The sequence below is a fragment of the Malaya genurostris genome, chromosome 2 (genome assembly GCF_030247185.1).
Source record: "Malaya genurostris strain Urasoe2022 chromosome 2, Malgen_1.1, whole genome shotgun sequence".
In the NCBI taxonomy this organism is placed as follows: domain Eukaryota; kingdom Metazoa; phylum Arthropoda; class Insecta; order Diptera; family Culicidae; genus Malaya; species Malaya genurostris.
Genome location: NC_080571.1, coordinates 5525164 through 5539586, shown reverse-complemented (window position 1 = coordinate 5539586; position 14423 = coordinate 5525164). Strand labels below are relative to the sequence as shown.

General features: G+C 36.1%; 2 protein-coding genes across 2 annotated transcripts; one reads left to right on the top strand and one right to left on the bottom strand.

The window, feature by feature from the left end:
* Window positions 1-3777: 3777 nt before the first annotated feature.
* LOC131428495 (actin-interacting protein 1) lies at window positions 3778-8288 on the bottom strand. Its single transcript, XM_058592479.1, has 4 exons — window positions 7896-8288; window positions 5011-6542; window positions 4793-4943; window positions 3778-4724 (listed from the first exon to the last, which is right to left on the bottom strand). The coding sequence occupies exons 1-4, from the start codon at window positions 7909-7911 to the stop codon at window positions 4612-4614; spliced, it is 1812 nt and encodes a 603-aa protein (XP_058448462.1). The 5' UTR covers window positions 7912-8288; the 3' UTR covers window positions 3778-4611.
* A 4978-nt stretch (window positions 8289-13266) lies between these two features.
* LOC131430549 (GPN-loop GTPase 2) lies at window positions 13267-14423 on the top strand. Its single transcript, XM_058595610.1, has one exon. It carries the CDS (start codon window positions 13483-13485, stop codon window positions 14398-14400), a length of 918 nt encoding a protein of 305 aa, XP_058451593.1. The 5' UTR covers window positions 13267-13482; the 3' UTR covers window positions 14401-14423.

Genomic DNA, 14423 nt, shown 5'->3' with positions numbered 1-14423 from the left:
GTATCTGCATCCACCTCAGAAAATTTATTAGCTAATGCTCTAGCACTTTGGTGCGATTCAGTGGAGGAGGTAAAAGGAAATAAACAAACGCACTCATGATGCGTGCACACTTTATACAACAGTGGTGTATATATGTGAAAGAGAAGAGCTCTCGTTGAAGTTGTCAGTGCGAGGGGAGAAATTTGCTTGCTCTTCGTCACACAGAGGAGATGGACATCTCTGCCCTCAAATGTACTGTATTTTAATTTGTACTGTATTTTTACACTGAAATGTTCTGTATTTTTCACACAAAAAATTAATGCAAAATTTTAAATCTTTAACGCATTGAATTTCGATTTGTGGTAGAACAAAACATCAGAAAGGACAGTGGCAACACGTAGCGAATATGAATGTAAATGTAAGCACATGCAAACAACAACTTTTTCAAATTTTGTGGATTAAAAAAAGAAAAATGTCTCAACCAAGAAGAATCATACGCTTCTCAAAAAATGATTGGTTGTCAAACTTAAAAATGCCCTGAAAAGGAGATAAAAACATAGATTATGAAAATAAATCATTTGATAATTTCGAAAAAGATTTCAAAAATGATAGGCGAAGACAACTGTGTGATGAAGACCGCAAAAAAGCTACCGCGCATTGACGGGACTCGAACCCGTAGCTAGCTCCTATCCGGGGAAATCGTTTTGCCAATGAAGCTACCCTGCATGTGAATCACACGAAAAAAAATAACAAACTAATTGAGGGCTGAAACAACTGGCGGAGGGGTTACTATAGATAAATGACTACAAATGAACGCCGTGACGCCCGAACACAGCTGAACATGCTTGGTTCCTTTGTTCAATTAGACTGTTTCTTCGTGTGTTCACATGCAGGATAGTTTAATTGGCAAAACGATTTACCCGGATAGGAGACGACTACGTGTTCGAGTCTCGTCTCTGCGGTGACTTTTTCGTGGTTTTTATTACATACTTATATTCGCATGTCATTTTTTCAAACTGTTTTCCTCGTAAGATGCTGATTAAATTTATTTGCTTTTGATTTTTACACGCAGAAGTTTTTTTTAATATTAATATATTACACTTTGAATTCAAGAAAATTTTATTTTGAATCAGCGCCTATTTTTATTTTCCTTTGATTCAAATACATTTGATACTAACATCAAAGCAAATAATTATTACAAATAAATAGAAGAAACATTAAATTAAAATATATTGTGCTTTGAATTCAAATATATTTCATTTTTCACTTGGAATCAAATACAATTTTCATTTGATTCAAAGTAAATTAGTTTTGTTTCTAAAATCAGGCTTTCATGCGACTGTGTGTAGATTCAATGATTTTTTTCAAATTCAATAAATTGTTATTCAAAAAGAATTTTTGACTAGTTATTGTAAATTAAATTTTTATTTATTATTGAATGCATTCTGTGCACTCAGCTGAGTACGGTTGCGGTATTGACTCCTCTTCTTTCTTTCGTTCAATAATTTAAAAAAGCTCTACTGTGAAACCGTTCTCTGAAATGAATACAAATGTAATTTCGCTTTACATGCATAATTCATAACCTGCCTATCCCATGAAGGCACTCACTATAGTATCGCACAATTCGAACGATTTCAATAGCGCAGATAGTTTAAATTCGTCAACTGCCTCGAAAATTATCACTTCCGTACATTTTCCGTTTGATTGATGTAACAAATGAAATCTTAGCAAAAGTTGTGTCAAATATCACAAAATCAACCAGTGCCAATGTTTGATTCAATGAAAATGTTTTAGAAACAATAATCTCTAGCATTTGATTCAAGGACGAAAATTTTTAATAAACACCCATGAATCTGAAGCTTACACGCAGAAAAATTAATGTTTAATTCAAACATATTGCGCTTTGAATTCAAAGAAATTTTTATTTGAATCAGCGCCAATTTTCATTAATTTTTAATTCAAATACATTAGATATTCACTTCAAAACCAATAATTTTTGTGTCTACACGCAAAGAAATAAATAAAATAAGCATTTATTTCCAATAGATTTTGCTTCGAATAATATACCTTTTTAAATTCATTAAATTGTTATTCAAAACGAATTTCTGACGGATTATTGTAAATATATTTATTTTAAAACAATCACCGTTGTTTTAGGGTTTTTTAAAAGACCGCATCAGTAAGTGACAGTTTCGTTTTCTTTATTTACTCTTCTATCAATCACCCTGCCATTCTCACATTAACTTTGTACTTCTTTGACTGAAATAATGTCATAATTCTTACCTTAAATCTTCATAATCGCGCTTTGATTAATTATAAAAGTAACAAGGATAAACTGCCACTAACTGATTCGGCCCATAAAAAAAACTGAGATCTGTTAGGAATTTAATGGTAATATTTTAGAATCAATATTCGCTGGCATTTGATTCAAGGACGAAAAAATTTATTGCACATCCGTGAATTTGAATCTAAGACTTATTATATTTGATTCAGTTGAATTCAAGAGTCAAAATATTTCATTCAAATATATCATATTATGTATCTGGATGAAAAGAATATTTGTTTGAACATAACTTTTAATTCGAATCTGTACCACCCCATATTTGATTCAAATACAGTTAATGTATTGTAACAAGCACTTGAATCAAATAAATTTTTTAATCGATTTAATAAAAAATTTAACTTTGAATCCATATCTTAATATATTCAAATCTAATATGCATTGCCACACTAAATTTAATTTAAAGAGAGTTTTATTCGATTCAAATGTTATTTCAAAAATATTTTTATTTGATTTAAACAGATGTTAGAAGTTGATTTGAAGACTCAGTATATCAGAATCTAATGCGTTCTATTTCTCTGCGTGTAGACTCAGTATATTTGATTCAGTTTAATTCAGGAGTCAACATAATTTTTTTTTTAATCTATCCCACAATCAGAATCAAATAAATTTTTGATTTGTTTCAATAAAATATTGAAATTTGAATCCTTATTTCAATATATTTGAATTTAATATATATTGCCACACTGAATTTGATTCAAAAAGAGTTTTATTTGGTTCAAATTCTAATTGATTCAAACCATTGTTTGAAGTTGACCTAAAGACTCGATATATTAGAATCTAATATGTTCTATTTCTCTGCGATGCGTACTTTAAAATGTACTGTTTTTTTCAAAGTCGATGTACTGTGTTTTCTAGATTTCTACGCCAAATGTACTGTTTTTTGTCAAAAAAATACACGAGCGTTAAGGACGTCCCATCCGCAATTATTTTAGTGGCTGACTGAAAAAATCTGATAGAAATAGCGATGCTAACTCAAATCACTCCGAATATATTGAGGTTTCCCCTTTCGAACTAACATGATGACCAATGGTCTAACTGGGTTTGGTCACCCAAACCTCACCAAACTTGATTGACCTCGTCGTAGAATTGTGCATTTTTAAATATTCAATTGATGTCAGAACCTATAAAAGTTCCGTTAAATAAAATTGCTAGATGATTGAAAATGTATATAACAGCTAAGTATAAACACATTTAGCGTACTAAACTCAATGCAGACGTGTACAGAAATTAAGTATTTATCGTATGTAGCTAATAAAACAAATGTATAACAACAGCAAAAATGAATCATCTTTCGGTAATACGCTTGTCAAACGCTAAAACAGGATGCAAAAAATCAAATTCTCAATAACAGAATATGTATAATGTAGGGTAAGATTGTTCGTTGGTTAGGAGTACAGCAAATGGGTAAACAATGTGTGCAATTGCTTATAATTTTATTCATGCGAAGTAGGCTCTGTAGCTGTTGTCATAGTTTAGCAGGCATAAAGAATAAGCAAATCTAAGAACTATTTTCGGCAGTATTTAGGGAAATAGCAGAACAGTTGAACGAATGGTTTTGTAGCAAAATTAAACGTCACATGCGACATGTTGATTTATGTTGTTTTGGCATTTTACTTTTTGTTTACTGAGATTAACAATAAAGATCAAATGAACTAAACCGCAAAGGCTGTCATCATTTCAACAGAAACGGTTAAACATTCCCAGTCAATAGTGTTATTTTTATAAAAAGGTTTTGAATGCGTTATAAAGTGTCAAAAATGTGATCAGTTCGGACAGAAAACGGAAATACTTTTGAATACATCTTTTAGATTCTAATAGAATGGATAATGAAAACAAAACCGCAAAGATTCATAATAAAGCATTCATACAACAAAACGAAAAATGGTCATCGTTACGAAGGGACATACTATTTTAAATAAATTATTATAACTTGAAGAAAACTGTTCAAAAATCTTAACTGAAAAGATGATACATCCGTTGTTGTTGAATCAATTTCATTTTACGACTATTTTTATTGCTATTACATGAAATGCTCGATTCATAACTGAAAGCATACTGACTTGAATTTACTCCTTACGAACAACAACATCAACATCTGCTATGACTTCTGTTCCAATAATCTCGCAAATACTCTTTCGTTGACTGTGCGTTGCAAAAAAGCACTGCTTGATAATACCATCTTTTTTAATTCTGCGAGTAAAAAACCAACCGAAAAAAAGAAACAGGGTTACAATAATTTTCCTGCACGTAATTTTTAGTTTTTATCTGCTGCTATCCCGGCCATGATCTTAGGCAGTGGCATCAATGTGCCACACCTTGGTGTTGCAGTCCTGCCCAGTCGAGATCAGAGTTTCGTTATCCAACCAAACTAGCCCGGTGATCTGTGATTGTGGGTGTGCATCTTGAAATGAAAAAATAAAACAAATTTTGCCGATCTGCGGAAGCAAATGTAAATTGAGATTTACTTACTCTTGAGAATGGTATGTTTGGCTGGGCTGTTCACGTACCAGATGATGATGGTGGTATCCAGCGAACCGCTGGCCACTAGCTGTGAGTTTGGCGAGAATGATACACAATTGACACGGGCGTTGTGGAAGCCCCATTCCTTGTTGTGAGCAGGCTAAGTGATAGATTGGAGATTGGTTGTTGAGTTTCAAGTAAATATTTTAGATCACAATGCCACTCACCTTATATTCCGGTACACTGTACAGAATCACCTTTCTGTTGGCATCGCATGCCACCAACAGTTTATTGTCTGGCGAATACTTGCAGTCCGTTACAGGACCAAGATGATCTAGTTCAACTTTTAGGCTAAGCTGCGTTCCGTCGAGACCAAAAATGTGCACTTTATTGTCGTTCCCACCAACGGCGACATCGAGTGTTTCGGAGTTGATACTGACGCTGCTCGATTCAAAATTTATCGGCACAGAAGAGACCTTCCGATTGTCCTGAACGACGGTAACGTCCTTCACACATCCGACGACGATAATATTGCCCTCTTTCAGGATATCCATGCCACGAGGCTGACAGCTCAACTTAGATTCCACCGAACTGTACCGGTTACCTTCAATCGTGATCTGTTTGATTGAATCATCGATCCCGGCCGTATAGACAAAATCACCAGCGGCACAGATAGCATTGATTTGATTACCATGTCCACCACCGGCAACTCGATCGTTTGTACCGGAACCGGAGTTCCAGTTGGTAACGGCACCGTCGTGGCTTCCTGTATAAATTGTGCTCCGATCCTCACTGAGGGTGAGCACCGTAATCGGTTTGTTATGGCCCTTGACCACACGCAACGGTTTGGTGGGATTGTTTACATCGAGGTAGTTGATAAAACCGGACAATGAAACAGACAGCACGTGATTGCCTTGCCATAAGCAAGATACCTGCTGATCATCAATTGTCGTTCCCATAGGGAACTCACTGATTAAAGAACGCGATTCAACATCCCATAACTTACAGGTTTTGTCACCTGAACAGGTAAGCAACTGGGTTCCATCGGGCTTCCAGGCAACACCATAAACACCACCACCATGAGCCGGTGATCCAATCTCACCTTTCAGTTCCGACGATGTACCATCGTATAGAAAAACCTTGCCATCGAATCCAGCCGAGGCGAATAAATGTCCGCTTGGTGAGTAGCGAACCGCTTGTACAAATCTTGTATGATCCTGTTTAGTCATCTTGAACTTGAATGGAGGTCCTTCGAAAACACCGATCGTATTATCTTCGCTACCAGTGATAATTCGAAACGGCCGAGCCGGCCGAAAATCACACGAATTGATCGGTTTCGACTGACCGGAAATCTCACCAACCGATGTTCCAGTTTCAGCCATAAACACGTGGCCAAACCGCTCGCGACCTTCGCCGACGATCACAATTCGCTGACTGTCTGGCGACCAGCTGATATCTTTAATAGGTCCTCCGATCGGCTGAAATTCATTTTTCAGTATGTGTTCCTTATTAACGGTATCCCAGATGCGGATTTTGCCAGACTGATCGCCGGATGCAATATAGAACCCACTAGGTGAATACTTGGCCACGTTCACCTGACACGAGTGTTCCGTGTAGATGTCTGCAATCTCCGGATTGTCGATGTTGCGAATAATCACCGAGTTTCCGTTGGTATAGAGAAAATTTTTACCCTTTGGATCACCGCCCAACACGATCGGTTGGCCACGTTGCGTTCGAGGGAGTGTCGCGTAGATGAATTCTGTCGAATAAAAGATTAGATATTAGCTGTTGTCTTACAAAACACTTTCATTATCTTTACATTTCATCAATGTGTAACAGTTTATGTTGATCTGTCATGCCACCGAACAGTTCAACATAAATTCAACATAAACTGACGTGCCGAACGAAAACTGATTGTTTTCTGATTCAGGTATTGGTCATGAAGGGGTTAGCCTATTTTTGTATTTTTTTTTTTCATTTTTTTCATTTTTTTCATTTTTTAACGTGTCGTTTATGTCCGAAACTTGTTCCACAAATAAACGTGACATTGAAAGTAGTTTCATGGTACTTAGTTTAACATATGATGTCCAGTATATTCACGCATCAATGTTATCCACAACGAATTCTTCATGATCACGAACCATAAAAGCTGCGTGATGAACAGCAGAAGATGGAAGATGAGAAGAAACGAAGGGCATTCATATACTTATCACTGGTTGAATTCAAAATATTAAACTGTTATAAACAAGCGACCAAGAAGAGAGGCAAATAAAAAAATTTCTACTTTTTCTATTTCTTTACATTTGTTTTATCAGATAAGCGCATGGGAGCTCTATCGGTATCAAAATCAATTCCGTTTTTTGTCCTCGTTATTCAATCACAGACGAGTGATATCGTTAACGACACAGTTTTATCCATGCTGTGATTCGAGCGGAAATGACATGTTTTTGGGATGCTGGCCATAATGACATCGAGTCACACGGAAAAAATCACCGAGCATGCGACAAAAACGCAGCGATAATGAGCAGAACGGTTCCTATAAAACCAGCCTTCCAACCAGCGCCTACCTCTCGTCGTGATATCCAAATACAATAGCAATTCTACCGGCCGCAGCGAATGACATACGAAATTGGCTCGAATAGAATCCAAGAAAAGCCGGTGGTTCGAGTGGAGTTTATTTATAACTTTCACACTCAACACGCGCTGGCTCCATCGTTTCCGAAACATCCGCCTACTACGTTCCTGACATTATCTTTGTTTTTTTTACAAGCTGTACAATTTGTACTATTTCAGAAAAACATTCTTAATTTAACACGTTGCATGAGAAAAAAAGTTATACATCAAAAGCAGAGGAAATTTCCAATCAACGCACACTTCTATATAGGCTGAATATCGTTCATGGAGACCACTTTCTTATGCTGCCGCTATTGCAACGGATGACTAGTTTGATTGAAATCATACATTCCAGACAAAGTAAAGTGTGACTCATTACACAGTAATTACCCAGCCGGTGAGCATTATATATACATTTTATGTTCTTCAACCTCGAAAACGTTGGGTGTTGGTTCCTCGACTGCAGAAAACTACCAAATTTGGACATTTCGATACTTACTATTCGAGTAAGCCATTGTTTCCGGAGATCACCAATTTGCAACCAACCAAAGAAATAAATCCTGATGTGTCAGCGGTTACAAATTCACCGTTTATTTTTTTTAGTAAAACAACCGCTAATCGCTGATTTGACGGAACAAACGACAGACGGTCACCAGCGTCGTACAATGCTTCTGCTAAGCTAGTCGTAACAACACACACAAAAACAGTTTACTGACTTCGGCTGCACTGGCGGACATACACGAAAACTTTTCCTTTTTTGGCATAAATTTCTGCTTGTGAAATGTAGATAACAAGCTCGTTCTATCTTCTTCTAACGCACAGGTTGCATGGCCATCAGTCGAGACCGAAAGAACGACCGAATGAATGATGTCTGCGAAGTGTACCGGTACTTTGAGTATACATCGCCCAACATTGTGTATAAGCCGAGTGTAACGAATAGGACCGATATCTGACGGCTTGAAATATTTCAATATATTTCAATCTCGACATTGTCACTGTCGTACACACTTATTCACTGCAGCTCATATTCTGTGTTATAATTTGAAAAATTCATCGTTTTCTGTGGTCAACATACATTTCGAAAAGAAATTCCAATCGATTCAGAACGCGCTGGGAGTAACACATAAAAATTAGAGGGTTGTATTCAAGACACGACCGAGCACAATAACATTAAAAATGGAACGTTTCTAGGGTCTTCAAAATAAATACAAAAATAAAGATGATAATGATGATGATACACTAAACTAAAAACTTTTTCAATTGACTAATTACAAACTTGCTCTAGTTGAGGCGCTTAGATTGTTAGCGAATGATAAAATTGACAATTAGATTCTTTCTTGATAATTAATTATATTCAATTTTGATCATGTAAAATCGCAAGTAAACTTACCTTCAGTTTATCTTTGATACTATATGATATTGCATCTAATTGTACTGTATATGTGAGCCTGTGGAACTCATCTATACTACCAAACCGAGGAGGCCGCTTTTAGATAAGTTTCAGAATTTAATTTTGAATCTTTTGAAGCGTTTAATTCCTGGTGGGACAACAACTTGTTCAGTCACATATAATGAAGAAGAAGTATCTATGATTATCATCATAACACAACTTAATACTGAATCCATTTTCGCGCCACCGTTTTGTTTTGGATATTTAAGTATGCAAACCGATCCGTTGACAAATTAAAGCATTTTTAAGCTTACAATATTGAAGCTTTGGAATTATTTAAATGAGGAAAATCCATTAACAAATCATCGAGGAACAAGCGCTGCAAATTAGATCCGAATTAGATCTAGTGCCGTTAATACTAAATTAGCCTGATAGTTACCAGAGAACCAAAATAAAATACTCAATTCAAATAAATTTTTCGATGGAATGCAATTGAAATATTCAAATGACGTTATCTCATAAGTTTAAGTTAAATGTTTCCGAATCGATTGGTTGTTGAATTATATGAATCCATCAACAAATGACTGAGGTATGAGCGTTCAAAATTATGACAGAAAAATGTTACGCGATTAGTTTTGCATGTTTTAATTTAACACCCAGCCTCGGGAAGCGAAGTGTAAGGCATTTTTAATGGCAAAATCGACCAACAATTTGCTAAATACATGAGATATTTCAAAAGAACCGATAACCACGCTGATTCGGTTCTTCAATAGCTAGATGATATATAAGATATTCAAACGAACACGAAGCGGTGTTGTACAGACAGCAGGAAATTTTACCAACACATAATGCAAAAGCGACAATCCAGCAAGTGAACGCATATACAATCCAGTCATCAGCTCACTGGACGAGCTACTTGTTTCATTCGCAGTCAAACATCAACTAGGCAAAGAAATATTGTGCAGCCTATATTTATAGATTTCTCTTCATACTACGCAGAACGATGCGGTGTTTTTTATGCATGACGCAAAGCCTCCTATGCCGAACAAGAAGTTGACGTCATTTTGTACAGCAGGGATTGGTGGATGAAAACATAGGTCGATTCCAATCATTTTTTCAATAGTATGCTATTGAAATACTCAAACGACGTCGTCATACATGTTTAAGTTAAAAGTTTCCGAATCGATTGGTTGTTATAACAATCCATCAACAAATGACCGAGTTATTAACGTTCAAAATTATGACACAAAAAGGTTACGCGGCTATTTTTGAAACTTTTAATTGACACCCGACCCCGTATAGTGAAGAGTAAGGCATTTTTAATGCCAAAAGTAAAAAACAAAGGAAAGCTCACGTTTGCATGTCGGCTTATGTTGAACTACTATAGCTGGCATTACAGTTCAACATAAACTGTTATGCATTGATGAGTTAAAAAAAAACTTTGAATGGTTATGAGCCCTAAGCACGATATAAGCAAAACCTTGGCAGTACATTCCTCTTGTGGAAATTCACCACCTGTTCATACATATTTCGCCGCCGATTCATAGCGTACAGAACCATTGCATGGCTGGTGATACAATATTACTGATATTCAAATCGACAAAAAAATAATTACTGAGAACCTCGGCAATACTAAACTTGTTAACTGTCAATTATTGCCGAACTTGTCAACAGAAATTTTGCTGTTAGTTCAGCAAAAGCGATTATGATCGAATAATGAATTGCCGAGTCATCAGTAATCGATCGTAGAAAGGATTTTTCTTTATTATTGTATGAAATAAATATCACAAATGCTAAGGTTGGGGAAAGTTCCGACGGTTAATTATTTCCAGTGCTCCTCATCGCATCAACCTGGAAATAGGAAGACTTTTGTAAGTATATATGAACAGCAGAATTTTTTATTTTATTTCAATTCTTAATATAAGAATCTCCTATCTTCATCCAATATATATTTTTTCCCGCTCCACCAGCAATGGCTACGTGGTGTTTTTCACATTCGACAAGAGACATTTAATGACAAGTGTTTCACCGAATTTCAGTAAAAGTTAACACACTGTTCGAAATCTAGACAAACGGATTTGCTTATTTCGGTGTATTTGTTGTTTACTGACTGAGCTCAGCTTAATATTTTTCCAAACTTCGGCCAAAGAACGCGCTTTACCGAGATATCAGGATATTACATTAACGAATTTCGGAAAAAAAAAGCAAGAATATCAAGAATCTGTTTTAAGTGTGCAGGTTGGAGCTCAAACATACAACTGGCATGTAAGACCAGTGTCCTATGCAATGAACCGCATGAACCGCAAACCCGGGACGAAGCAGAAAATGAGGGTAGCTTCTAAATGAATTTTAATGAAATTCATTAATGTATGCAGCGAATAAAATCATTCGGAAATGTTCAACAATACACTTTTGTTCATACACACAAAAACATAAAGTTGTGTTTCGATCAATAATATACTTTGCATTAGAAAGATTTAAGAAATTGTACATCTGAATGCAAACGTGTGCTTTAAAGTCAAGTTATGTTAAAATCACGAACTTTGGAAAAATCCCAGAAAGTAATCATATTAGCTGTTTTTCGAAGTAGAGCGAAACTAACATTGACTGCAAATGGAGAAAAACATCGATGAATGTTGCGTATCTGGTTTCAATTCCTATTTTGAAATTATCATATGTTCTCAAATTTTTATAACGAAACCTCAGTTCATATTCGTCAATCCTGCATGTACATCCAGAAATGAAAACGAGTCTTGAGACCAGGTGAAAATACTGGTATATTTAGAGAAGAAGCTTTGCATATCATGTTTGGTAGTGCAAAAGCTATGCTATTGCCCTTCATTTAGACTTGGAACAGATGGAACAGATGGTTCGGTCGTTATCAAAATACGCGACATTTGTTCATGGACTACAAAACTTTTATTACGTCTCCGCAACAAACTCCTAAAATGGTTCGAACGAGATAAGTTATTATTTTTGTACTTATTTTTCAATCTGTGGTAATATGTATTCATTTGGAAAACCTGTAAAGAAATTTTCCACTCGTACGCGGCTGCTATATTTCCCCACAGACGAATACAGACTCTCATAGTAAAATACCGGCGAATATTTTCCAGAGAGCCATATGTTATAGCATGGAAATTTGAGTTCGTTTGGCTCCCTATGAAGTAATAGCCAGTCTGTTACTACCCACATTATCGAAATGACGGAATGCGTAATGAATTCTTACTCGACTGCAATTCTAAGAAGAACTGGTTATTTACTAGTTCTGTATATCCGAAAAACATGAAGATTTAAATTTGTATATTCAGTTATGTAATGTTTTCAATTGAAAATAAACTGAAAATAAAAAAAAACGTGCAAAATCAAAATCAAAACGTGCAAAATCGGGAAAGAAGAAGAAGACGAATTGAAAATTCAGTTCGCATCTTCTCACTCAATTCCGAAAGATTTCCGAATCAACCGGTTGTAGGCGAAATTCATTCGGAATCGGTTGTTGCACTGAAGTAAATTCGGAATTCCACATGATTTCCACATGGAATTCCGAATGAAAATTTCTCGTCGATTCGGAATTGATTCGGAATCCATTCGGATCTGATAATGTGGGCACGAGAGTTTGGCCAGACGACATGATAAGTCTACCAGATTTTTTTTACGGGATTCTGCCAGAATTCCAACATGAGTCGAGCAACAATGCAATAACCGTTTCCGGCAGAAAATTTCCCCTAGCGGTTATGAATGGCTCTGTTTCGGTCAAATTCTTGCCATACAAAACTGGTAGAACCTGGTTTTGAATCGGTTCTACATTTTTAGGGGCTTTAGTTTGATGTTTTTTCATAATAGTAGGGATAAAGCTTTCGAACTACTAAACATGATATGTAAAACTTCATCTCTCAATATAACCATATAATCATTTCATATACCTGGTCTCAAGACTCGTTTTAATTCTTGTATGCTGGGTTGACGAATATCAAATAAAGTCGAACGGAAAAAAGAAAGTAGAGCAAATTTGCAAGACACGTATGGTGAGAGAATGACGCAATCCGAGTTGGAATCGGTTGTAGCATCTGATTCGGAATCCATTTGGAAATCATTCTGAATTCCGAACAAAATTCCAAACAAGTTGACTGGGATAATGCGCAGGAAAAATCTGTATGTCACAGATATATATCTGTAAAGATGGCACCTCAGATTTACTCATTATTCTCTGATTTTTTCGGTTGCATAATATATTATTTTCGTCTATTTCAAATGTCGATCTAGATTTGTTGCGCCTTGTGCGAGTGAAGAGATGCCAGGTTTACAGATTTGTCTGTATATTTTCAAATGTCATATTTTTCTTTAAATTGCTGATTTTTACAGATTTCCGAATGTTTTTGGAAATATTATGCAGACTAAGATTTGTTTACCGACAGTTAACAAAAGTAGCCGTCTATTGAAAATAACTCGACGGTTTTTGTGCTCACTAAGTCTACAATGTGGTAGTATTTTGAATTCAGTAGATATTTCAAAATTTGACCTGGCATCTCTGCGAAATTGTGTTTTCCTCATTAATATTTTTAAAAACAACCAACTCTTGAATAGAAATAAACATCAAATTTTCTGAAATTTATTTGATTAACTGTATTAGGTACAGCTTAAAAGTATTACAAAGTAAATAGTGTTTCCTCATACGGTGCAGTTTTAAATAAAATCAATGCAGAACAAAATAGCTGCAATGAAAACTCAGAAACCCCTATTCGGTCAGTTGATAATAGGCCCCCCAGGTTCCGGCAAAACGAGCTACTGTAACAAGATGAAACAGTTTCTGCAAAAGCTCGACCGTAAAGTGACTGTTGTGAATCTGGATCCGGCAAACGATAACATGGAATATGATAGCAGCATTGACATTATGCAGCTGATCACCGTCGAAGACGTGATGGAACAGTTCAGCTTGGGACCAAATGGAGCTCTTATTTACTGCATGGAATTCCTCGAGTCTAATTTTGGCTGGCTTTTGGAACAACTCAAAGCGTCTCCTGGCCATTATTTTATTTTCGATTGCCCTGGACAGGTAGAGCTTTACACACATCACAACGCTGTGAGGAACATTTTTGCTACATTGGAACAGCTAGGCTACCACCTGTGCACAGTTCATTTGGTGGAATCTCATCATTGTTCAGAGCCGCACAAATTTATCTCCACATTGTTATTGTCACTGCACACGATGCTCCAAATGGGGCTTCCTCATGTGAACGTTCTTAGTAAGGCGGATTTGTTGAAAGAGTATGAATCTAAGCTTGCATTTAGTCTAGAATACTATACCGAAGTTCTGGCTCTGCACTACTTGTTAGAATGTTTGGAGCAGTCTAAGGTGGTTCCACGAAATAAGTACAAAAAACTGAACGCCGCCATCGTGTCGATGGTCGAGGATTACAGTTTAGTATCCTTTCATCTGCTCGACGCAAACAAAGAGGAAAGTTTGTTAAGACTGAAAAATGCGATTGATAAGGCCAATGGATACGTGTACGGTGCTGGGGAGGAGAAGAATGTCAACACACTTCTAGCGTGTGCAGTAGGTGCCGAGACCCAAAATGAGCGAATGGAAAAGGATATTGATCCGTATTTAAGCTAAAATATAAATGTTTTCTCATCTTT

Excerpts from the sequence above, each read along its gene's own strand:
- LOC131428495 (XM_058592479.1), bottom strand. Across the intron at positions 4,944-5,010 it reads ACAGTGTACCGGAATATAAG|CCTGCTCACAACAAGGAATG; the intron begins GTGAGTGGCATT and ends TCTATCACTTAG. Across the intron at positions 4,725-4,792 it reads CAAACATACCATTCTCAAGA|ATGCACACCCACAATCACAG; the intron begins GTAAGTAAATCT and ends TTTCATTTCAAG.
- LOC131430549 (XM_058595610.1), top strand. The coding sequence starts at position 13,483 with ATGCAGAACAAAATAGCTGCAATGAAAACTCAGAAACCCCTATTCGGT.